This window comes from Schistocerca cancellata, chromosome 4 (assembly GCF_023864275.1).
Source record: "Schistocerca cancellata isolate TAMUIC-IGC-003103 chromosome 4, iqSchCanc2.1, whole genome shotgun sequence".
Classification (NCBI taxonomy): domain Eukaryota; kingdom Metazoa; phylum Arthropoda; class Insecta; order Orthoptera; family Acrididae; genus Schistocerca; species Schistocerca cancellata.
In genome coordinates this window covers 484,521,143-484,547,348 of record NC_064629.1, presented here as the reverse complement: position 1 = coordinate 484,547,348, position 26,206 = coordinate 484,521,143, and the positions used below count along the sequence as shown (strand labels likewise).

Here is a 26,206-nt window from a genome sequence, read left to right as displayed (position 1 = left end):
GCTGTTTTCAGCTCAGTGATGGTTTTGGGGTTATTGCTGTACACATTGTCTTTAATATAGCCCCACAAAAAGGAGTCGCATCTGTTCAGATCCGGAGAATATGGCGGCCAATCGAGGCCCATACGAATGGCCTCTTGGTACCCAAGAGCAAGAATGCGGTCCCCAAAGTGCTCCTGCAGGACATCAAACACTCTCCTGCTTCGATGGCGTCGAGTTCCGTTGTGCATGAACCACATCTTGTCGAAATCAGGGTCACTTTGGATTATGGGGATGAAATCATCTTCCAAAACCTTCACGTTCCATTCAGTAGTCACCATCCTATCAAAGAATATCGCACCAATTTTCCATAACTGGATATTGCACACCAGACAGTCACCCGTTGAGGGTGAAGCGACTTCTCGCTGTGAAATGAGGATTTACAGTCTCCCCAAATGCGCCAATTTTGCTTATTGACGAACCCATCCAAATGAAAGTGGGCTTCGTCGCTAGACTAAACCGTGCATGCACATACTAGTTCCCATCATGTCCCACAGCCAACCGTGCACTTTGAACGTCCTAATGCAAACCGTTCAGAAATTATGACCATTTTATTTCATATAATTCAATAATTGTCACCCTGTACAAATAGATAAATAAATAGTATCATTTTTTATTCAGGCAAAGACTTCCAAGCAAAGTAGAAACATATAAGAGTCAATTTCGGCTTGAGTGTTAAGTCCAGAAAGATGAAATGAAATGATCATGTGGCATTGATGGCCTGGAGGCCTCTTCTGGGAAAGTTCAACCGCTGGGTGCAAGTCTTATTTCAGGTAATTCCACACTCAGAGACTTGTGCATGGGTGATAATGAAATGATGATGAAGACAGCACAACACCCAATCCACAAGAGTATAAAATCTCCAAGCCAATCTGGGAATCGAACCTGTGCCCGCTGCATGGTAGGTAAACACATTACCACTCAGCTAAGCAAACGGACTCCACAAGGATGTTACATCAGGACAAGGTGCAAAGAGGAGAGAGAGAGTGAGAAAAAGATATGGTTATTACGACGAATGCTATTTCTTGTTCCACATGTCAAAGATGCCAAAGCATTTGTTAACTACAGCACTCTGAGAAGGGAGTGAAAGTACTCAAAACGACATATCAGCATCACCAATTACTGAAAATTCACCGGCTTCGCCGCCTACTGCCTCTAGTAACGTGCAACGAACCGCAATAATAAGAAAAAAGAAAAGACATCTTTTGAGGCGAGATTTTTAAAAGCAGTAAGAACTGAGAGGACAGAATCTGATGAAGACAGAACATTTTGTCTCTCCTTCATCAAATCGCTGAGAAAGATGGATGATGACACCAAATTGTCAGCAAAAATTGAACTATTATATGTAATTCACACATTTTCAAACAGATCACACAGCAGTTCCCGTTCATTGTTTCATACTACAAACTCCGAACCATATTTCAATCAGACACAGTCAACACATGAGCAGCACTCACTGGGAGCGTCCGTCGCTCTACATCAACTACACACAGTTCTAGACAGATTCGGCACAAAGCTATTTCACCACTTTCGATTCTGTTGCTAGCCCACTTCCATCGGCTACCGACACATCAAGTTCAATAATGGTTCAAAGCCTACTGAATGTACGCTCACCTGAAAAATTATACAGTATGCCTCAAGATACCTATTGAATTCAATACCCATGTTGTAATGAATAAATAATGACTGATTGTAGAACTTTTCATTTGTTTAACCTACTTACCTCAGTGGTACAACTAATTGTTGTATAGGAGGTATCGCCAATCACATGTTGGTATCATGAAGTGTTATTCGAGATCCCACTATTGATAACAGTTAATTGAATGTGAGTAGCAGGGCAACAAGGGCATCACCCCACTCTGCATTGTTGCCAAATTTATTCAAGATGGCGTATCCAAGATGGTGGCCATAAATATGGCAATGTTGCAGTGACGTCATAGCGGGAAGTTCAAATTTTGGGGAAAATAGGTCAAGTAGGCTACCTCCACTTATGTAACCCCCCTCATCTCCACCTCCCCTCCCCTCCCTGCCCCAAGATAATGGCGGGGAAAGTTTGGCGGGAAAATAGGTTATTTGGGCTACCTCCTCTAACCTAAGTTATTCAACCTCTACCTTATCCTTGAAATTGACAGGAAAAGGACTCAGTCTGTTCTGGGCTGCTGGATAAGATGGACGCAAGTCTGTATTTTGCATGCTTGTTTATTGTCATAGGCAGTAGCTCCACCCAGTTTGTTCACAGTGAGGTCCAGAGACCACCTGACCTAGTACACAGTACCACCACCAGAGTGGCACTGTCACCCCCGACTCTCCCCTAAGCCAAGATGGCAGCCTGGGGACAAAAGGCCGAAGAGGATTCAGTCTGTGTCCAGCTGCTGGGGAGGAAGCAGTGTACATTATTTATTTTCAGTGGGAAGTTGGGGCAATTTATTTAGGGGATGGATTTCACGTAGTTTATTTTTTTATTATGCTGATACAAAACACTCACTGTGATGTGCTTGGGGCCACAATACATAGCCTACAAACCTGCAAACGGCTCGTAAATTAGTGAAATAATGCAGTACACTGATGTACAGGCAAGCAAACAACACGTAAATTGTAAAAATAATACATCTAAAATGCTCTGCAAACACACTCACTAATTCTAAACTGTCAAAATGATGCATTGCACAGCCTTCAGACATGTTTACAAAATAGTGCAGTACATAGATGTACAGACACATTTACTAGACCTAAAATTGTCAAAATAATGGACGTATAATGGTCCGCAAACACGCTCACAAAGCTTAAATAGCCGAAAATATTGCAGTGCACAAACACTCATTGCATGTAAAAACGCTTTCGAACTATGGCTAAGGAATTCAACCGTAACGTGTCAGTGGTCTGTTCCCTAGAGAGGTTCAAGGCGCACACGTCAGGGCGGTGTGCGCACGCCTGGTAATGTGTTTACCTGCCCAATATGACTGGTGTGCTAACACATCGACATGAGATGTTTGCCTAGTGACTCCCCCTCACAGATGCAGCCTTAAGGTTGTCAGTGCTATACTGACGTTTCATGTCTATGTAAATAACAACCAAGACTCCCTCTGGACCAACTACAGAAATCTTTTGCAATGCTTTCAGAAACTGTTTACGAAAATATCCCAGAATAACACAGGATGCATTCGTCCTAGTGATCCTAACAGGACAGCATATCCATTACATATCAACCGTTCCTGGAAATCGTGAAGTGCTGCGGAAATAGTTAGCGGTCGCTTTTGTTGTTGTAGGACCTTTCGTGATGTCTCAGGTTTTCTGCATGGAAATTCTTGTCGTAAAAGAACCTGTTTACGAAAATAGCCCAGAATAACACCGAATGCATTCTTCCTGATGGTCCTAATGAGACACCCCACCCATCATGTGTTACCCTTCCTGGAAATTGTAACGTCCTGCTTTCAACATACATCTCAGAAACGGTAAGTGTTCAAAAATGGTTCAAATGGCTCTGAGCACTATGGGACTCAACTGCTGTGGTCATAAGTCCCCTAGAACTTAGAACTACTTAAACCTAACTAACCTAAGGACAGCACACAACACCCGGCCATCACGAGGCAGAGAAAATCCCTGACCCCGCCGGGAATCGAACCCGGGAACCTGGGCGTGGGAAGCGAGAACGCTACCGCACGACCACGAGATGCGGGCGGTAAGTGTTCTCGCCGCTAAAAGCCTTCATCATGTCTGTACATGCTTGAAAATACACCTTTAATCATAACAGCATTCTTGTCATCTGGAAAGAGAAATGATGGTCGCATCAAGCCCTTCCAGTAAATAGTGACGATCCATAAACGTTTCTCATTGGCTGTCCATTCAAATGAAGCTCTTATCATTGGTCGCCTTGGTCTATATATAAACCCACAACCAACCTCCATTGTCCTTAGTCAGCTGCTGTCCGCCTTGTTGTGCGTACCTTCATCTCTGTGTGTGCATACGTTTTTCTCCCCAAGATGAAGAGAGGTAGCAGCAGCAACAACTCAGAGTATAGTGGCAAGAGGTGTAGAGTTCTGGAAGCAGGTTTACCAAGTGAGTAAATAATTAGTATTTTGAGTCTAAGCTTTCGTGTGTAAAAATGGTTCAAATGGCTCTGAGCACTATGGGACTCAACTGCTGTGGTCATAAGTCCCCTAGAACTTAGAACTACTTAAACCTAACTAACCTAAGGACAGCACACAACACCCAGCCATCACGAGGCAGAGAAAATCCCTGACCCCGCCGGGAATCGAACCCGGGTGTGGGAAGTGAGAACGCTACCGCACGACCACGAGATGCGGTTTCGTGTGTATGTTAAATTCACGTTATTAATTCCTTCTCCTTGTTATAGTACAACTCCAGGATTTTATCTTGGAGTCTGAGGAGAGATGGGAGGGTGCTGGACCATGGCAGACTCTCGAAGTCCAGCCTCCTGTAGTGGATTCACAGCCAGGATTACCTTGTGAGTATAATTTTCATTGTAATTTGTTCTTGTATAATAGTAATTCAAAATTTTCTTATTTCATACTTTTTTTCGGTTTATATATCTTGTTTTTTTTGTTGTTGTGGGTGAGACAACCAGTTGCCAGATGCCGATTCTGACGAGGACAATGACATGCCTGAATGGATCAGATAAAGGGCCACTGAATTAGAGAAGGAAAGGCGCCATGATCTGACCCTGTTAGATGATGATGATGACTTCTTTGAGGGTGTGGAGGAGTCGCCCAATGAAGTGTTAGCTCCTTGGAGCCATAGCGAAAAAAGTAAATACTCACTCTGCTTATAACCTTGTGGTCATCAGTATTCTTTCTTTCACTGTGCCAACAGTGGTAAGTAATGTACGTAACTATTATTTTTCTATCTCTTCTTCTACAGCGGTTGCATATCCGTAGCCACAACACAGTGTGGTGCACATACCAGTGGTGGCTAAACCTTCTTCCTCACCAAAGCGCTCCCGTTAAGGCAAGCATCGCCTATAAGGGGAAGACTGTTTAGCTTTCGCAGATTATCTGACACTTATAGCAAGCTCAGCTTCCCTGGGGGAAGCCTCCATCCCAACCGCCGCCATCAGCTCGGCACCGCCGCTCTGGCAGAGCAACGAGCTACCATCCCTCAAGTTACCAGGTTGGGTCTACAGCAGCAGCAACAACAGCATTGGGAACCATCACCACAGGCTTGATGTTCCCATTTGTCTGACGCGGTAGCACCACAGCATCCTCGTCCGTCATCATCATCATCTTATCCGCCTTGTCAGAATCAGCGTAAACGCAAGGTATTTGTGCCTCGGCGCATACCGATTTGCTCCTGCCCAGCACCATCATCAAAGGGGTGGATGCAGAATAGCATTTCTAGTAATAGGGAAGATCCTATGGCTGGTGGCAGTTCTCTCTCTCGTCCTTTTTGTGAAGGATATCAGGTCAGTGATATCACACCACAGTTAGAATACTCGGTGATTGCAGACACCTTCTAGGAGTGAATCTAGTTCACGAGGATCGAGAACTTGGCAGGAGGGTACCGCGACCCTGTTGGTCTTCTAAGGGTGTGCCTTCCTGTCATTGGAACGGAGCTTTTCAAAGTAGTCAATGATCCATGGTATCCTGACATTAAATGCAATGCGGTGCTCTGCATCGATCTATCGCAATCCCCCCCTCATGTTGATTCTGGTGTTGAAGAGACAACTCTTCATTATCTTTGGGGGGGGGGGGGGGGGCGGGGATGGCGTGATGACGCGGCGCACTTCAATCGCCGAGTGGTTTCGTAAATCCACTTGAGTGCTTTACTGGCCCAGTTTTCTGAGATGGAAGTCAGAGGGTTAGCTCAAGCACTAGGCCTAATACTATGCCTGGACACCCATACACATGTCTATGATTCGGTAAATGGATTGTCAAGCTATATCAAGCTCCCTGGAGATACAGCTTATAAGCAGGCATGCATTAATGTCGAAAATAAAACCGAACAGACTTGTTTTGTGTGGTCAGTCCCGGGTTGCGAGAGAAATTACAATTACAGAGATTATTGCAAGCGTCCCAGAACATACCATGTAGTTGATAATATTCATGAGTGTTATAACTTTGTATTGAGTTCCCTGCCAAGATCCAGAGCATGCCTAAATTTGAAGCGCAGGATACCAGAATATCAGCTCACGTTTATGGTCTGGAGAAGGAAAGCAAGTCAGATGAGCAAGACAAGCATATTGTTGTAGCGCTCCTCCATTTCTCAAAATCTGCTGGAGAGCGTGAGTGCTCCTCTCTGAAGGTGATAATTATCACTCTGTTCGGATTAAAGACAAGTCCCGACTCCTATTCTCTCAGTTGTGTAACTATAAGTGTAAAAAGCATATTTGCTTAAGGTGCCTCAGTTATTTCTCCTCAGACAAGCTATTAGCAGTGCATCTAGTGGATAGCGCTTCCAAGGGCCCGGTACGTGTTATTATGCTTACTGAGGAAAACAAATTCATAAAGCAAGTGATGCCCATTTGTAGTGTATGCCGACTTTGAATGCCTCCTTGCTCCTGTGACCCGCTGTGAAGGTGATCCCGCGGCCTCACACATCACGTTAAAAAAAAAAGTACCATATGTGGCAGCGTACCAAATTGTGCCGTCCTATGATTCCAGACGATTCCAGTCTTAACTGCTACAAATCTTATGTTGGGGATAATCCTGCAGTTTGGCTGCTCACTGAGCTCGAAAAACTTTTATCGGAGGTTGATAACCTTCACAGCGACAATGTTCTCATGACTAAAATCAAGGAGAATGAAGATTTGTATAATAATGCAGTTGATTTTCATATTTGTGGGGTGCTGTTAGACAGAACAGCGTAGACTCCTCGTAGGGAACATTGTCATCTAACAGGGAAGTTCCGTGGTGCAGCTCACAAACGTGAAATTTGAGGTATAAGCTACCAAGGTACATATCTGTTTTCTTACATAATTTAAGCCGGTATGACGCTCACTTTCTAGTTGAGCTCTTGACTGATTTCGGTTGAGAGGAAAATCAGGCTAGTGTCCTACCTGAGAGCATCGAGAAATACATTTCATTTTCCAAACGAATGACGCCAAGAATTTTGCTCTACTTTCTTGATACGCTAAATTTCATGCTGGCGCCACTCCAGAAACTCGTTGAAACTCTGTCTCAGGAGAATATGCATATCAATCGAGCTGCATTTCCCAACGAGGAAAATTTCAACTTGTAACTAGGAAGGGAGTTTTCCCATATGAGTATGTGCAATATGGCGAAACTCAACGAAACCACACTATCTCACATAATTGAATTTTCCAGCAACCTTACAGGCAATGCCATAATGGATGTATGAGCATGCCATGAATGTCTGGTGGGAATTCAAACTCTCTACTTTATGGGAGTATGTACGGCTTTACATGGACAGAGACGTGCACTTGCTTGTGGATATTTTCTTGAAATTCTGGAGTCTATGTTTGGCCACATATTCTCTGGATCCCATCTTTTATTACATGGAACCTGGGTTGTCTTGGGACGCAATGCTCAAGAAAACGTAGTTCAGCATTGAATTATTGACTGATGCTGACATGCTTCTTTTCTTTGAGCGAGGGATTCGTGGGCGACTTTGCCAAAGTGTCCATAGGCATGCGAAAGCAAATAACCTGTGGATGGGTGACAGGTTCAACCCATCCCTTGAATCGAATTACGCAATGTACCTAGATGTAAATAACATATTTGGGCACACCATGCAGCAATCACTGCCTATTGGTGAGTTTTGATGGATGCCCATAGATGAATGCAAGGGATTAGGTGGAAAAAATAATGGGGGGTATGGCAGCTGATTCTGATGTAGGGTATGTGGTGGAGGCAGAATTCACACACCCTATTGGTTTGCATGATGCACACACTGATTTGCCACTGTGTCCAGAGCAACTAGTTCAGCGAGGAGGCTCGATGCTGAAACTGTTGACAACGCTGGGGAATAAGCAGAGATACATTATTCATCATCGTAATCTCCACTAGTGTCTCAGCTTGGGTATGGACCTGGTTAGAATCACCCAGGCTATCTCCTTCATGCAGTACTCCTGGCTGAAACAGTATATTGATTTGAATACAAGACAGAGAGTTTCTGCGGCGTGTGACTTCGAGAAAGTTTTTTACAACTTAATGAATAATCCAATTTTCAGTAAAACAAAAGAGAATTTGAGGAAATGACATGAAATTTTAATTAGAGCTGAATGGGAAAGGGAGGTAAGGTGTAAGAAAATGCATTACGAGACCAAATTTTAAGTGGGTTGCTATATTCAATAAGAAGATGCTGTGGAGATGGCGAAGACTGCAATAGACTTTATGAAACCTATTTATGTGGGGATGTGCATACTAGACCTATCCAAACTCCACATGTACCGCTTTCATTATGAGTTTGCGAAAAGTCATTTAGCAAATCCTTAATTACATTGTATGAATACAGATAACTTCATCTATTGGGTGAAGAACTGTGATCCATAATGAAGTAATGAGGTACCACAGTAATGAATTTGACACGTCCTCATACACACCCAATAATTCTTATGGAATTATTCCACAGAACAAGAAGGTTATCGGCCTTATGAAGGATGAGGCTAATGGACTGCCAGTTGTGGAATTTGTAGGTCTGCGATCAAAACTATATAACACAGTGGAACGTGCCACACAGAGGCAGGCTAAGGGTGTGCATCTTATGACACTGAGAACACTTTATTTATTTTATTGAAAGTTCCATTGATCCTCATAGAAATGGAGTTGCAAAGATATGGAATGAGTCAGTATTTTTACAATATTAACAATACAGTAGCACACAATATGGCTAAGGATACAGGGCACTTTTCTGGCTCAGTATTATGTAAAAATCAACACCTATTTCTTTCAGGCACTTCTTCTTCTTCTTTCAAATGGGCCAGCTAAGGACCATGATATTCAACTTTTCAGCCTGTAGAGAGACTTGATGTTTACCCAGTAGTCCCACATTCTCTGGCTATGTTTCTCCTTCCTCTCCTTTGCTCACAGGGCACCAGTCGTTTTACAGAGTGTCCTGAAACCTCTTTTCTTTTAGTATCCTTCTGAGAAGTGTTTGGTTTCTAATGTTTCTTTCAGTTATGTTCAGTTCCTGAATGTCTTTCTTGACTCCTATCGGCCATGGTGTCATGGTCTTCCTGCTCTTCCAGTTGCTGAGAAGTGGGTTGGTTAGTCTTGTTTGGTCCATCCATGTGATATGTCCATAGAAAGCGAGACTTCTCTTCCTGGCTACATCTGTGATTTTCTCAGCATGATTAAATAGCTCCCGGTTTCATTGTCTTCTGTACTCACCATTTGTTTTGACTGGTCCCAGAATTTTTCTCAGGATCTTCCTCTCCTGAATCTCTAGTTTATCTGCCAAGCCTTTCCTGTTCAGATTCAAGCACTCTGAGACATATAGGGCTTCAGGGCGGATAACTGTTTGATAGTGTTTTAGTTTGGAAATGCAAGATAGGCATTTCTTATTATAGATGCTCTTGGTTAATTGATATCCTAATTCTAAATTATTAATCCGAGTTGTTAGTGCTGCTCCTTCTGATAGATTAGGTTCCAGCCATTCTCCTAGATACCTGAATCTGTCAACTTTCTCAATTTGACCTTGTTCCAACTGTAGTTCATTGGGAGTATCACTGATGTTGGTGAGGTATTTTGTCTTTTCTGGTGACAATTGAAGTCCTACCTTGGCAGTCTTAAGTTTGAGCATATTGAGCTGCTTTACTGCTACTTCCACTGAGCTTGCTATAAGTGTCAGATAATCTGCGAAAGCTGAACAGTCTACTACTAGTCCCTTCCACCTGTGTCAAAGGTAAATACTGCTTGGTATATTTTGTACTTCCATTTCTTTTTGCCGCTCTCTGATCACCTTGTCCAGTGCACAGTTGAAGAGAAGAGGTGAAAGCCCATCTCCCTGTCTAACTCCTGGGTTTATCTCAAAGCTTTCTGAAAGGGTTCCCCTGAACTTTACTTGTGAACCAGTGTTACTCAGAGTCTTTTGGGTAAGGCTCTGCGTTTTCTGGTCCAGGCCCATTTCCTGCAAAATTCTCATAAGAGTATGTCTGTTGATTGAATCATATGCTTTCTGGAAGTCAACGAAAGTAACTTCTTTCAGGCACTGTTTATAATGTAATGTTTTACAGATTTTTTGTTGATATCATAAAATGCAGTACACTTTCTAATCAAATTAGAAGTATTTTGAATATTTTTGAACTTGCTTAGAGTTATTAAAAAAGTTACAAGGAAATTGACGCACCTCAAATTGAGGTGCCATTTAATCCAATGTTATACATTTGAAGGAGACCAAATTTTTACCAGATATGCATGGCATGATGCCTGAGGTACTAGACCTATTTAATTCCATCTGTTATGTATATTACAAGGATAAAAAATATCACATCTTACATTTTAATTTTTATAATTTTTTCCTACTAAAATGTTATTTTTTCTATAATTTAGTTGATTCTGCAATAAAGCTTAGGTCTACTACATAAGTATGGACTATTTCAAGTTACAGAAAAAATTAGAGCAATGCTTTATAAACTTTAGGAAGTATTTGTACCTGAATTCTGAAAAATACAACTTGCATGAAATTGCAAATGAAGATATGAGTCCAATTAAACTGTGCCTCAGAACATTTTTGAAGCATAGTCTGCATCCTGCAGCATTTCTTCATCTTCAAGCTTCCTCTTAGCATTCCTTTTAGCACTTCTTGCTTCTTTGGTAGCTTGAAGAGAGAATCTTTCAGCTTAATACACCCGTTGTCTGTCACATGCAATCAGTTGATCTTCCATAACAGAGCCACATTTTATGCCTAAATTTCTCAAGACTTCCAACCTTTCTATCACTCCATCACTGAAACATATCACTGCATCTAGTACACCAACTTTTAATGTATTTAGTCTATGAAAACATTCTTGGGTAATCTTTCCCATATGCAATGGTTGTAACTTTCATTTGTAATCTGAGTGCCCCCATGAAGACATTTACTAAGGACAACAGGTCTCTAAAAATTGTTTTTATTTCATTCATAACAGGCTCAGGAAGAGGGTGCTTATGATGGTATATTTGACCACTTTCTTTTGCTTTTTGGTAACCACAGCAAGAATTGGCTTCTTTAGGGCAAAGTCCGTGAACAAGGTGGTCATCTGTGGACAACTTATGAAGGTAGGTGGCCCATGCAGGTTTTCTCTTTGCTGTAACTTCATTCAGAGTTGCAGTTTGTCTAATGGCCAGTCCATAATAACTCTTAAGAAAGTCTACTTCAGTTTCTGGCAATCTGCCTCAGCCAGAAAGAGATTTTCCATCAGACAGCAACTTTCTTTTCATTTCTCTTCGTAGCTTCCTGAATCTAGCACCCATCCTCTTTTTCACATGTCCACAACACTCCAGTATTGTTACCAATGTATCACCATAAACATTGAACTCATTAATTTTATTGAAAGCTTTAGAGACCCCAGCACCTAGGTACTTTGTATATCTAATGTTACAAATGGGCATCAACCTCTGAAATATTTGTAGAGCTCCATCACAATCCATACCTCCACTGTAACCATCATAATTCTTAGGACACTGATGTTCAATATGTCCTTCAGTGTTACCATGGCAGGTGTGAAAGTACTTAGATAAGCACTTAATATCAACAACTTTTCCATTCTCCAGAAAACTAGCACTTACAACACCATTCAGGTAATGATGTCCTCGACATTGTCATGTCCCATCAAGCGCAACAGCACTGTCCCTGTTTCCACTAATATTTACAGTTTCTTCCACTGCATGTTTCACAGATGCTTTAGACACAACTGTCAGGGCACATAAAATTATTTTTATGTACTTGCTGAACCTACTGGGAGGAGGAGGATGGTCCATCAAACCACAAAACATTTGAGCAGCCTTTTTTCCTTTTCCTATTGCATGCATTGCATACACTAACTTCAAATTCACATCATACAAATTATGCACAATGTTTGAAGTCATTTTTGAGGTAGATTTATTACAGGATCTACACATAACAACTAATTTTGATGCTAAACCTTCCTGGTACTTTGTTGTCCAGTTATTTCCAGACAGCCTACACCATCACATTGTTTACATTTCACCACTTCCTTTATCAAAGAAGATAAGACGCCCACATAAACATCACAAATCCACTACAAACAGCATCATTGTTAACACAAAAATTTGAATCACCAGGAGGTGTGCCATGTGGGAGTTTCTTCCCTGAAGAACTGATACATAGGTTACATTCAACAGTGTGGCTTGCTTTGTTTGTGAACTGGTTACCACGGAATTTCCTTTTATTGAATTTCTTGGTCCAAATGGCTCTGAGCACTACTTAACTTCTGAGGTCATCAGTCCCCTAGAACTTAGAACTACTTAAACCTAACTAACCTAAATACATCACACACATCCATGCCTGAGGCAGGATTCGAACCTGCGACCGTAGCGGTCGTGCGGTTCCAGAGTGTAGCGTCTAGAACCACTTGTTGAATTTCTTGATGGGTGGCATAGTTTGTATTTATTGTACACTAAAGCATATGTACTTCCATAAATATATGTAGCACTTGGGCAACAAACATTCAGTAACAGGTGAACAAACTGCTTTAGCAAAACAAAAGCAAGTACTAGCAAAGTTAATTATTTCCAGACACTAGAAACCTGCACTGTTACCAACATATACAATGTATCATACATATAATCACTGGAAATGGAAAGTTCACAGGCCTTTTGGAAACAATACTTTTTTCTGTAACAGAAATAAAGGGGGCGCAGTGGCATATATGACTGTAACTTTAAAATTTGGTACGTATAGGTCTTTTTCATTTGAAACCCTGTAATGTATATATCAATGTAATCAGGAAAGACTATAGAATTTAATAAAGTCACAAAAAATTTTCGATTTTTCCACCATTTATAAGTACCCTGTACCCTTAATTCGGGAAAAATTTTTCCCGAGGGCATGCAGCTTTACTGTATGATTAAATGATGATGGCGTCATCTTGGGTAAAATATTCCGGAGGTAAAATAGTCCCCCATTTGGATCTCCAGGTGAGGACTACTCAGGAGGACGTTGTTATCAGGAGAAAGAAAACTGGCGTTCTACGGATCGGAGAGTGGAATCTCAGATCCCTTAATCGGGGAGGTAGGTTAGAAAATTTAAAAAGGGAAATGGATACGTTAACGTTAGATATAGTGGGAATTAGTGAAGTTTGGTGGCAGGAGGAACAAGACTTTTGGTCAGGTGAATACAGGGTTATAAATACAAAATCAAATAGGGGTAATACAGGAGTAGGTTTAATGATGAATAAAAATATAGGAGTATGGGTAAGCTACTACAAACAGCATAGTGGACACATTATTGTGGCCAAGATAGACATGAAGCCCACGCCTACTACGGTAGTACAAGTTTATATGCCAACTAGCTCTGCAGATGACAAAGAAATTGTTGAAATGTATGAGGAGATAAAAGAAATTATTCAAATAGTGAAGGGAGACGAAAATTTAATAGTCATGGGTGACTGGAATTCAAGTGTAGGAAAAGGGAGAGAAGGAAACATAGTAGGTGAATATGGATTGGGGCTAAGAAATGAAAGAGGAAGCCGCCTGGTAGAATTTTGCACAGAGCATAACTTAATCATAGCTAACACTTGGTTTAAGAATCATGAAAGAAGGTTGTATACATGGAAGAACCCTGGAGATACTAAAAGGTATCAGATAGATTATATAATGGTAAGACAGAGATTTAGGAACCAGGTTTTAAATTGTAAGACATTTCCAGGGGCAGATTTGGACTCTGACCACAATCTATTGGTTATGAACTGTAGATTAAAACTGAAGAAACTGCAAAATGGTGGGAATTTAAGGAGATGGGACCTGGATAAACTGAAAGAACCAAAGGCTGTACAGAGTTTCAGGGAGAGCATAAGGGAACAACTGACAGGAATGGGGGAAAGAAATACAGTAGAAGAAGAATGGGTAGCTCTGAGGGATGAAATAGTGAAGGCAGCAGAGGATCAAATTGGTAAAAAGACGAGGGCTAGTAGAAACCCTTGGGTAACAGAAGAAATACTGAATTTAATTGATGAAAGGAGAAAATATAAAAATGCAGTAAATGGAGCAGCCAAAATGGAATACAAACGTCTCAAAAATGAGATCGACTGGAAGTACAAAATGGCTAAGCAGGGATGGCTAGAGGACAAATGTAAGGATGTAGAGGCTTATCTCACTAGGGGTAAGATAGATACTGCGTATAGGAAAATTAAAGAGACCTTTGGAGAAAGGAGAGCCACTTGTATGAATATCAAAAGCTTTGATGGAAACCCAGTTCTAAGCAAAGAAGGGAAAGCAGAAAGGTGGAAGGAGTATATAGAGGGTCTATACAAGAGTGATGTACTTGACGACAATATTATGGAAAATGTACTTGAGGACAATATTATGGAAATGGAAGAGGATGTAGATGTAGATGAAATGGGAGATATGATACTGCATGAAGAGTTTGACAGAGCACTGAAAGACCTGGGTTGAAACAAGGCCCCCGGAGTAGACAACATTCCATTAGAACTACTGACAGCCTTGGGAGAGCCAGTCATGACAGAACTCTACCATCTGGTGAGCAAGATGTATGAGACAGATGAAATACCCTCAGACTTCAAGAAGAATATAATAATTCCAATCCCAAAGAAAGCAGGTGTTGACAGATGTGAAAATTACTGAACTATCAGTTTAATAAGTCACAGCTGCAAAATACTAATGCGAATTCTTCACAGACGAATGGAAAAACTGATAGAAGCCGACCTCGGGGAAGATCAGTTTGGATTCCGTAGAAATGTTGGAACACGTGAGGCAATACTGACCCTACGACTTATCTTAGAAGAAAGATTAAGGAAAGGCAAACCTACGTTTCTAGCATTTGTAGACTTAGAGAAAGCTTTTGACAATGTTGATTGGAATACTCTCTTCCAAATTCTGAAGGTGGCAGGGGTAAAATACAGGGAGTGAAAGGCTATTTACAATTTGTACAGAAAGCAGATGGCAGTTATAAGAGTCGAGGGGTATGAAAGGGAAGCAGTGGTTGGGAAGGGAGTGAGACAGGGTTGTAGCCTATCCCCGATGTTATTCAATCTGTATATTGAGCAAGCAATAAAGGAAACAAAAGAAAAGTTCGAAGTAGGAATTAAAATCCATGGAGAAGAAATAAAAACTTTGAGGTTCGCCGATGACATTGTAATTCTGTCAGAGACAGCAAAGGGCTTAGAAGAGCAGTTGAACGGAATGGACAGTGTCTTGAAAGGAGGATATAAGATGAAGATCAATAAAAGCAAAACTAGGATAATGCAATGTAATCAAATTATGTCAGGTGATGCTGATGGAATTAGATTAGGAAATGAGACACTTAAAGTAGTAAAGGACTTTTGCTATTTGGGGAGCAAAATAACTGATGATGGTCGAAGTAGAGAGGATATAAAATGTGGACTGGCAATGGCAAGGAAAGCGTTTCTGAAGAAGAAAAATTTGTTAATATTGAGTGTAGATTTAAGTGTCAGGAAGTTGTTTCTGAAAGTATTTTTATGGAGTGTAGCCATGTATGGAAGTGAAACGTGGACAATAAATAGTTTAGAAAAGAAGAGAATAGCAGCTTTCAAAATGTGGTGCTACAGAAGAATGCTGAAGATTAGATGGGTAGACCACATAACTACTGAGGAGGTATTGAATAGAATTGGGGAGAAGAGGAGCTTGTGTCACAACTTGTCTCGAAGAAGGGATCGGTTGGTAGGACATGTTCTGAGACATCGAGGGATCACCAATTTAGTATTGGAGGGCAGCATGGAGGGTAAAAATCATAGAGGGAGACAAAGAGATGAATACACTAAGCAGATTCAGAAGGATGTAGCTTCCAGCAGGTACTGGGAGATGAAGAAGCTTGCACAGGATAGAGTAGCATGGAGAACTGCATCAAACCAGTCTCAGGACGGAAGACCACAACAACAACACCCTTAATTCATGACCAGACTCATAGCAACAATATGGAAAACTAGAAGAAATAAAAATGTATTACATACATCAGAATTAATACTTATGTGAACACTTTCATATTACCAGTGTTAGAGTATTTGAGCAATAATACACTATGTGATAAAAAGTATCTGGACACCTGGCTGAAAATGACTGACAAGTTGGTGGCGCCCTCCATCGGTAATGCTGGAATTCAATATGGTGCTGGCCCACCCTTAGCCTTGATGACAGCTTCCACTCCCGCAAACATATGTTCAATCAGGTGCTGGAAGGTTTTTAGGGGGATGGCAGCCCATTCTTCACAGAGTGCTGCACTGAGGAGGGGTATCGATGTCAGTCAGTGAGGCCTGGCATGAAGTCGGCATTCCAAAACATCCTAAAGGCATTTTATAGGATTCAGGTCAGGACTCTGTGTGGGGCAGTCCATTACAATGATGTTGTTGTGTAACTACTCTGCCACTGGCCTTCCATTATGATCAGGTGCTCGATCCTGTTGAAAGATGCAATTGCCATCCCTGAGTTGCTCTTCAACAGTGGGAAGCAAGGAGGTGCTTAAAACATCGATGTAGGCCTGTGCTGTGATAGTGCCACACAAAACAACAAAGTGTGCAAGCCACCTCCATGAAAAATACAACACCATAACACCACAACCTCTGAATTTTACTGTTGGCACTACACACGCTGGCAGATGACATTCACCAGGCATTCACCATACCCACACCCTGCCATCAGATTGCCACAATTGTACTGTGATTCGTCACTCCACACATGCTTTTCCACTGTTTTATCATCCAATGTTTACGCTCTTTACACCAAACGAGGCATTGTTTGGCATTTAACAGCGTGATGTGTGCCTTATGAGCAGCTGCTCGACCATGAAATCCAAGTTTTCTCACCTCCTGCCTAACAGTCATAAAACTACTTGGAGTGGATCCTGATGCAGTTTGGAATTCATGTGATGGTCTGGATAGAGATCTGCGTATTACACATTATGACCCTCTTCAACTGTTGGCAGTCTCTGTCAGTCAACAGATGAGATCTGCCTGTACGCTTTTGTGCTGTACGTGTCCCTTCACATTTCCACTTCACTATCACATTGGAAACAGTGGACCTAGGGATGTTTAGGAGTGTGGAAGTCTTGCATACAGATATATGACACAAGTGACACCCAATCACCTGACCAAGTTCGAAGTCCATGAGTTCCACGCAGTGCCCCATTCTGCTCTCTCATGATGTCTAATGACTACTGAGGTCACTGACATGGAGTACCTGGCAGTAGCTGAAAACACAATGGACCCAGTATGAAAAACTTATGCTTTTGGGGGTGTCTGGATACTTTTGATCACATAGTGTATAACACTGCAGCAACAAATAGTTTACATTTATGCTTACATTGAATGGCTAACTGAGTTGAATGATAAAAACTCGCTCCTATACATTAAAAAATTATCTAATTGTGTAGAATGACTTTTGCACTACGTATTCCTTCAGTTTGCTCTTGAACTTTGGTGTTTCAGGAGCAAGACTTTTGTAGGCACTGGGCAGAGCATTGTAAATTTTGATGCCTGTATAATTTACCCATTTCTGTACATGGGTATAGTTTGACTGGTTGTTATGAAAGTCCTCTTTTGACCTTGTGTTGTGATCATGACATTCACTACTGGTGTTGAAGAGAGAGTGGTTGTTATTAATGAAACATACAAGAAAGTATACATACTGAGATATCATTGTAAATACCTGCAGCTTCCTAAACATATTCCTGCATGAATGCCTTGGTTGCACACCACTCATTATGCATTTAGCTCTCTTCTGAGCAATAAAATCATTTTTTGCCAAGGCGTGGTTGCCCCAAAAGATGATTCCGTAAGACAAAAGTGCATGGAAATATCCGAAATAAGCATGTGTCGTAAGAGCTACCCTCTCTATCGAATACTATTTGCTGCCCCACAACTGCTGCATATGGTATGGCAGACCAGTATTCGATTGAGAGGAGGCGAGGTGTGCACTGTGCAGCAATCTATAATCGACCTCTCGCCTAATGATGATAAAAGGGTCATTTGTGATGACAGGATTGAAACTCTCCCCTACTCAAACTACTTACTTGCAGCGAGAGAGAAGGGGTGGGGGACTCTGATTGAGTGAGAATGAGAGAAAGAGAGAGAGGGAGGGAGGGAGAGAGAGAGAGAGAGAGAGAGAGATAGTCTGCAGAGAAATAGCATGACCCTTTTATCATAGTGCAAGTAATTTTGTGTGTGTGTGTGTGTGTGTGTATGTGTGTGTGTGTGTGTGTGTGTGTGTGTGTGGTATAAATATTTATGTGTACCATGTATGCACGTACATACATACACATAGACCATGTGTGGGAAAAAAGATAAAAAAAGAAATATATACACACACACACACACACACACACACACACACACACATCATGTGTGTGAAAGAAAAATGTTTAAAAAAATAAACAAAAGAATATTGAAAAAGCATAAACATAAAAAATTTGTATATTTATTTATACTCTATATATGTGTAGCCTCCTTGTACATCTTGCAAATAGAATAGTTTTTAAGTTTTTCACCTGCCGTGAGCCATCTAAGTCAGAATTATTTTTAAGTGTATACAGGGCAAGTCACTTAACTATTGCCACCTATAGGAACTCCGAAAGTATGATAGGAGCTGAAAAGTTTGTGGGACAAAAGTTGCATGGGACCACAGGGGCCATATTATGACGTTGGTTTTTTGTTGTTAGGTGGGGTCACTTCAGAGATATGAAGGTCACCTTTGTTTTTTTGAAATATGATGCTACAGTTTGGTACTTATTTTCTGATAGCAGTTGTTGGGACAAATCCAATGATGTGTAACAGTAAGGTGTTTGAAGGTCAACGAAGGTCACAAAGGTGGCATGAATGTCCATTCACAGAAGGTGTTCCAAGTGGTCCATTGGCATTAATGCAGTGCTGCAATCTTCTCATCATGGACTGAGTAGTATTTCTTATCACATCGGCACTTATCAAAGCACATGCTCTGACAATTCTCTCTCGTATATCTTCAGGTGTAGTTGGAACGTCTTTATAAACAGTGTTTTTTCTGAATCCCCACAAGAAAAAATCCAGAGGCGTCAAGTCTGGCAAACTAGCCAGCAATGACACATATCCTCTGCAACCAATCCAACGATTTGGGAATTGTCTCTGCAACCCATTTCTAGCCATCAGAGAAAAATGTGCTGGACACCCATCATGTTGATACGACATTCTGTTCCTTGTTGCAAAAGGTATTTCTTCCAATAACAGACCTAATGTTTCTTGCAGGAATGTGGTGTACTTCCTACCATTAAGATTTCCTTCAATTAAGTAGGGGCCTATGATTCCCACAGCATACATTCATCAACCACGGCTTTTGGTGTGCAACTTGCTGCAGCCAATATGAATTTTCAGTTGCCTAATAATGCATGTTATACAAGTTAACATTTCCATGGTTTGTGAATGTAGCAATATCAGTAAATAAAATCAAATTAATAAATGTGTCATCCCTCTGAATCTGAAGTTGACCCCATTGGCAGTTTTCAATGCAACGCATACAATCCATACCAGTTAATTCTTGGTAGAGACTGATGTGGTAAGGATGATATTTATGGCAGTGCAGAACATGAACAACACTACTCTGGCTTTCAATTTGGTGTGAACTAACACAAGAATCTCAGACCACAGTGGCAAGAGTACCAATTTCCGTTTTCTCGCTAGTAACTTTCCTTTGCCGCATATGTTTCCAATGTGTTAAAGGCCCAGTTGTTCTCAACTTATCATACACATATTTAAATGTATGACATGGATATCTTTCAGTGCATAATCAATGAATTTCATTGGCATTCTCTGTAACATTAAATGGATACACCATATTCGGCAAATATTTACTATTTGCACGATATACAAGAGAGAATTGTCAGAGAATGTGCTTTGATAAGTGTCAAAGTGGTAAGGGATACCACTCAATCCATTATGAGAAGATTGCAGCACTGCATTGATACCAATGGTCATCATTTCAAACACCTTCTGTAAATGGACATTCAGTACAAAGTCCCAAGTGACTGGAAAAAGTGCAGGTGCTTTCTGTATATAGGATGGGTAAAAGAAGAGACCCACAAAATTTGCAGACCAGTATCCATAACATTGGTTTGTTGCAGAATTCTTGTACATATTCTCAGTTCAAATATAATAAGTCTCCTTGAGATGGAAAAACTTCTGTCCATGAATCAGCATGGTTTTAGAAAGCATTGTTCATGCGAAACTTAGCTTGCCCTTTTCTCACACAATATCCTGCAAACCATGGATGAAAGGCAATAGGCACATTCCATATTCCTAGATTTTCAATAAGCATTTGACACCTTGTCCCACTGCAGATATGTGAGTAGCTCAAAGACTTCATAAGTAACAGAACACAGTACATTGTCCTTGATGGCTAGTGTTCATCGGAAACAAGGGTATCTTCAGGAGTGCTGCATGAAAGTTATAGGACTGCTGTTATTTCCTATTCACATAAATGGTCTGGGGGACAGTATGAGCAACAGTCTGCATCTGTTTGCTGATGATGTTGGGGTGTCATCATGAAGTGAGTGTAGGAGGATACAAGATGACTTACACAAAATTTCTAATTGGTGTGATGAATGGCAGCTAGCTCTAAATGTAGAAAAGTGTAAGATAATGCAGATGAGTAGGAAAGATAAACCCATAATTTTAAAATACATTATTAATAGTGTGCTGCTTGACAGAATCACATTGATTAAATATGTGGGCATAATGTTGCAAAACAAAATGAAATGGAATGAGCATGTAAGGGTTGTAGTAGGGATAGTAGAGAAGACAAATAGTTGGAAGAATTTTAGGAAAGTTTGGTTCATCTGTAAAGGAGACAGCATATTGGAAATTAGTGTGACCCATTCTTGAGTACTACTCAAGTGTTTGGGATCTGCACCAGGTCAGACTAAAGCAAAACATTCAGAGGAATGCTGCTAGATTTGTTACTGGTAGGTTCGAACGACATGCAAGTATTATGGAGATGCTTCAGGAACTCAAATGAGAATATCTGGAGGGAAGCAATGTCCATTTTAAGGAACACTATTAAGAAAATTTAGAGAACCAGCAGTTAAAGCTGACTACAGAACAATTCCACCCCTGCCAATGTTCATTTCACATAAGGACCATTAAGATAAGATAAATTAGGGCTCATACAGTGGCATGTAGGCAGTCACTTTTCCCCTTGCTGTATTTGTGAGTGGAGTGCTTTAAGCAGTTTGCAATAATATCTATTACTGTACAGTACATCAGTTACAAAATGTGTATTAAAGGTTTCATGCATGTTTCAGAATATGTGTATGAAAATTATTTTGATTATTACCTTCTTGGAATTACATAATAATCCAAAACAACCAATTCCAGATGTGACGGTGTTTTATTATCATTGCAGTGCAATGATACAGAAACAATATTATTTCAGATCAATAAATTCATCAATATTTATTTTTATTTCACTACATAATTTACGACTCACAGTAACTGTGTAATACTGACAGAATATATTACAATTAAAAATATTTTTAAGTCTTGATTAAATATTATTACAGGGAAATTTCCTTGGACAATATATGTACAACATTGCAAGAAGTCATTAATTAGCTCAGACTCAGACTAGTGACAGTGGATGCTGCTTGCATGGCAGAGCATACCACACAGCTGCTTATCATAAATTGACACAAACAACACAGGAAAGACAATTGTTTCCACAGCCTTACTACATATAGCCTTGGTGGCTTGTAAATAAAAGAGAAAAATACATTGGAGATAACAGCTGAAGAAGCAAGGGAGAGCTGCGATATAAAAAGGAAGGAAGAAAATGTAACTTGAGGATTTAGTGAGTATCATTCATTCCTAAGAAACCCCATAGCTCCCAAAAAATCATAAACTTTCCAGATAATACAACAGTTCAAGGAGGTGGTGCAAAATGATAGCAAATATTCAAAAGTTTCGGGAAGGATACGTTTCAAGAAACTGGACAAAACAACAGAAATTGAAAGGGGACAGAAGAGTGGAGGAAACCAAACAACTTGTCAACTTTAGGAGAAAGAATGAAATTTGCTTACATTCTCATAAAAGAAGGATTATGACACATGAAAAATAAAATATGTCATAAATTTATTATAAATATCTAAAACTTCTTCTGATTTCTCCCATTGGTACAATTGCTTAAATATGAAAACTAATTAATAGTTTCTGTGTTCATAAACACCATCACTCACTCACATGTAGGCCTACAGAAAAAGACAAAGACAAAGACAAAGACAAAGACACACACACTCACACACACACACACACACACACACACATTTATGTAGAACAAATTGCTTACACACATAACACAGGAAACAATTATGTTGCCTGCAACAGTTAAAAAGACTTAGCATAAGGTGATTTTCAAAACCTAACAGGTATTTTCAGAAGTATTTTGTTTTTGGTAAACCGTCCTAGTAATTTCTGTTGAAGATCCACCAAGACAGTGCACAGCCTCTCAGTATAAATTATTTCAACTATTATCCTGCACATAGAGCTGTGATATCTGCTCTACATCTGTGCAAGATGTTATAACATTCACACAATCATATTTGCTACACAAAGAATAACTTTCAATCTAATAGAGACAATAGTCATATGAAAAATGCACAATAAATTAGTAAATATCACATAATAAAATTACGAGGAAATGATCTTCTATGTAACCATAATACATTCAGCTACAATGTAATCTAAAATGCCCTTTATGAGGTCACATCAGTATTTGAATCACAAGTGCTGCACATTCAATGTTTTTCTGATGTGCATTTGGCTTTGGGATGTTTCCTGTTGTACTTAAATGAAGAGGTGTAGAGCCACTAATGTACTGAGGTATTGGAATTCTGCTCATTTCTTGAGTCTTCATAGTCACTTTCACTTCCTACAGTATTGTTGCTTGACACAGACTCTGTAGGAGCATTTAGTGGTTGCCCTTCGCTAAATTTTGGCACTTCTAGAAGGCTTCTGTTTGCTGCTGGCTGCTGCTGCTGCACAGGCAAGTTACCAGCATTTGCATCTTCAATAGCTTTCCGTAACTGAAAAATTATATCAATATTAATACAATATTGGTGGAAGTGACCACTACTAGAGTACATCAGCCTAAAAAATTAAACATGCTTTCATTTACTAAAAATCGAAAAGAATTTTCAAAACACATAAGAATTTATGAAATATACTAACATCACAAATAAATGTTTTGAACTGTTTGGTACAATTTGGTTTCAAGAGAAAGTGCTCATTGTTCTGATCTGAATCTTTATCTTTGCTGAAAGGAATTGTTATATATTTGTGTCTTTTAATATTGCATTAGTACAAATACAGGATTGTCGACATACAAGTTTTCTGGGTATGGTACTGCGTCATAATGTATAATACTACTGCTGCTGGTTTCCTCCACTCTTCTGTCCCCTTTCAAACATTTTTTTCTGTTGTTTTGTCTAGCTGCTGCAACCGTGGCTGAAACGTTGGTTTTTCTCCAGCAGCAGTAGTTTTATACATTATGATGCGGTACCATACCCAGAAAACTTTTATATCGACTGACTCTGGCTGCTGAAGCCTACGCAATTATATCAAGAGATTGCTTTGTCTTGTGTATTTTGATTCACAATTCTTTGTGTGTGTGTTGAGGTGGGGGGGGGGGGGGGGGGGAGAGGATGGGTAGGCGCAACTGCACTGGACTTACAGTAATAACGTTCTAGGGGAAAGATAATTAAATCTGGTGTTAGTTCGAAAACATCTGACAGAGACTATTCATAAAATTTCATACTTTCATAATTGCTTCATATATAAGCATTAATGTTCTCTGTCATAATCACTATTTGTCTTTTCTCAAAAAATTGTGGAAGTCATGTTTGCAATTCCTACATAATAATTAGCCTCAGAAAGACATCATGCATTTAACACTACAATAGAAAGGAGTTAAACACACGTGTATGCATGTATCCAACAACCTGTAAGAGCAAGATAAATGTCTTTTGGGTAATATAGTGGATGTTAATAAAGAAATTGGAAGAACCTTCTGTTGGGAAACTCCTCATATTCAGTTTCAGAGGATTTTTACAGGGAGTTTTAAAATTAATTTAAGTTATAGTATTATTAATATTAGCATTATAATAGAGGGTACACCAAATATATCTAGACAGAGCAAATATACTGAGGTGCAGGTTTTGCAAAGTTATAGTGAACAATGTGGCAAATTTTCTGTCGTATACCTGTGACTTTTAACATTTAATGCTGCTGAATTATGTCACTACCTTTGTTTTTTTTAAATGATACTCTTAAAATTTTTTCTGAGGCATTGGATAGAGCCTTTAGAGAGGACTTCAGTGACATAGCATGTGTGGAACTTGATTGTATAATAAAGTAAACTCTTGTGGTATTGTTGGCTGGGAGAACACAAAGTACAAATTCAGCTCCTAATTAAAAAGGTTTTTCTGTCCAGAATGGCACCCTTCCTTCACAAAGTATGAGAGTTGTGTTTGTAAATGTATCTGAAAAGTGTAGATGTGTGTGTGTGTGTGTGTCATGTTTGTGTTGGATGATGATGAGAGAAGGGAGAGGGCCAAAAATGACTGCCCTACTGTAAGAAATGTGATCAAACTTGCCACTCAGGTGTGGTTCATGTGTTTATTATTATGAAAGTCACATTAAGCGGTGAAAATGTTGACATTATTCATCGATACATGCAGTAAAACTTTCTGGACAGTCGTTACTGCATGTAGAATTTCATTTGAATTTTTTGCAGCACAGGCCCAGGTTATAAGGCTTTTCATGCTTTGGGAGGTACTGCTGTTTCCTTTTACATCTTTTGTTTTAGTATTTCCAACCCACAGTTGAAAGTCCAGAAGAGTTAAGTATGGTGAGCATGCACACTATTTCATGTTTCATGAATGACTGAACCAGTGACCTGCAAATGTTCTGTTAAGATCTTAACATGTGTGCAGCTAATTAGTCATGAGGATCACTATCAAATGGAGGACATGAGTTCAGTTCCCATTTTTGTCATATTTTATTGCCTGCCTTATTGCTGGGAGGGCATGGCTGTGGCACACTTAGCCTCATGAAGATATCAGAGAAGGTACTTTAATAAAATAGCAACTTCAGTTTTGGAGAGTTAACAGAACAGCTGGGAGAGTGGTATACTAACTACAGACTACCCCCTATTCTGATGGCCAGTAACCCGTTAAACACAGGATCTAACAGCAGTTTATCAAGATAGCTTAGTCCTCTTGGTTTGGTTGTAGTACGTTAAATCAGTTCTACTTCCAATCATATCTTGTTCAGTTTGAGAACACTTCTGTCTCAGTCAATGCCCCTTTGTTCTTCCGTAATATTTAAAAATTATTGTGAAATTGTGCTATACAAAACCAAGCTTTTTTCTATAGATGTTTGCAAATTTTAACACAACAAAAACATCTACACAATTGTACTCACTGCACAGAAACATTTACTTACCTCTTTCAGTCCTACTACTCCTATCAGTCTTCCAGTGGCAGTGACATAGGCATGATTAATTCCAACCATTGAGAAAAGTGAGTGGACCTTGAGGAGGGAAGTTCTTTCCACCAGCTGAAATGGAGCTGGATCAATGTGACACTTTTCAAAATTTGTGGCTTTCCTCATTTCTTCTTCTTCCCAGTGTTTCTGGTCCTCAGGAGACATGTCTATAACCCTTTCTCGAGGCTGTAAATGTGCAATAATTCATGACACACATGGCTAAGACATAAAATGATTTCTGTTGACTTTGACTAGCATATCTACAATATTTGGCAGTACTGTGAATTTAATTTTTCGCTTCCATAAGAATAATATTGAACATGCATGCAATTTATCTGTTACAGTTTATTGAAGAAAAATCACATGAAAACAAATCATTCACTTAGCAGTGTCAACACAGCAATAAAAAATTACCATTTATAGATGATACACAAATTTCATAAAAGTTAATATACACTTCATGAGTAATTATTTTTACATCATACAAGAAGTAAAATTCCTAACAGTTTACTTGCTTGGGGAGCTTGTCATTACAAACATGTCACTTGTCTGATTATA

General features: G+C 39.9%; 1 protein-coding gene across 3 annotated transcripts in view; it reads right to left on the bottom strand.

The window, feature by feature from the left end:
* Positions 1 to 21,559: 21,559 nt before the first annotated feature.
* LOC126183885 (chloride channel protein 2) overlaps positions 21,560 to 26,206 on the bottom strand; it is a 523,840-nt gene continuing 519,193 nt past the window's right edge. For all 3 annotated transcript variants that reach the window (XM_049926191.1, XM_049926193.1, XM_049926190.1), the window contains exons 19-20: positions 25,607 to 25,834; positions 21,560 to 23,187 (exon numbers count right to left, since the gene is read on the bottom strand). In XM_049926191.1, the coding sequence (XP_049782148.1) occupies positions 22,972 to 23,187; positions 25,607 to 25,834 (444 nt within the window). In that variant the 3' untranslated portion in view covers positions 21,560 to 22,971. The remainder of the gene's footprint in view (positions 23,188 to 25,606; positions 25,835 to 26,206) is intronic.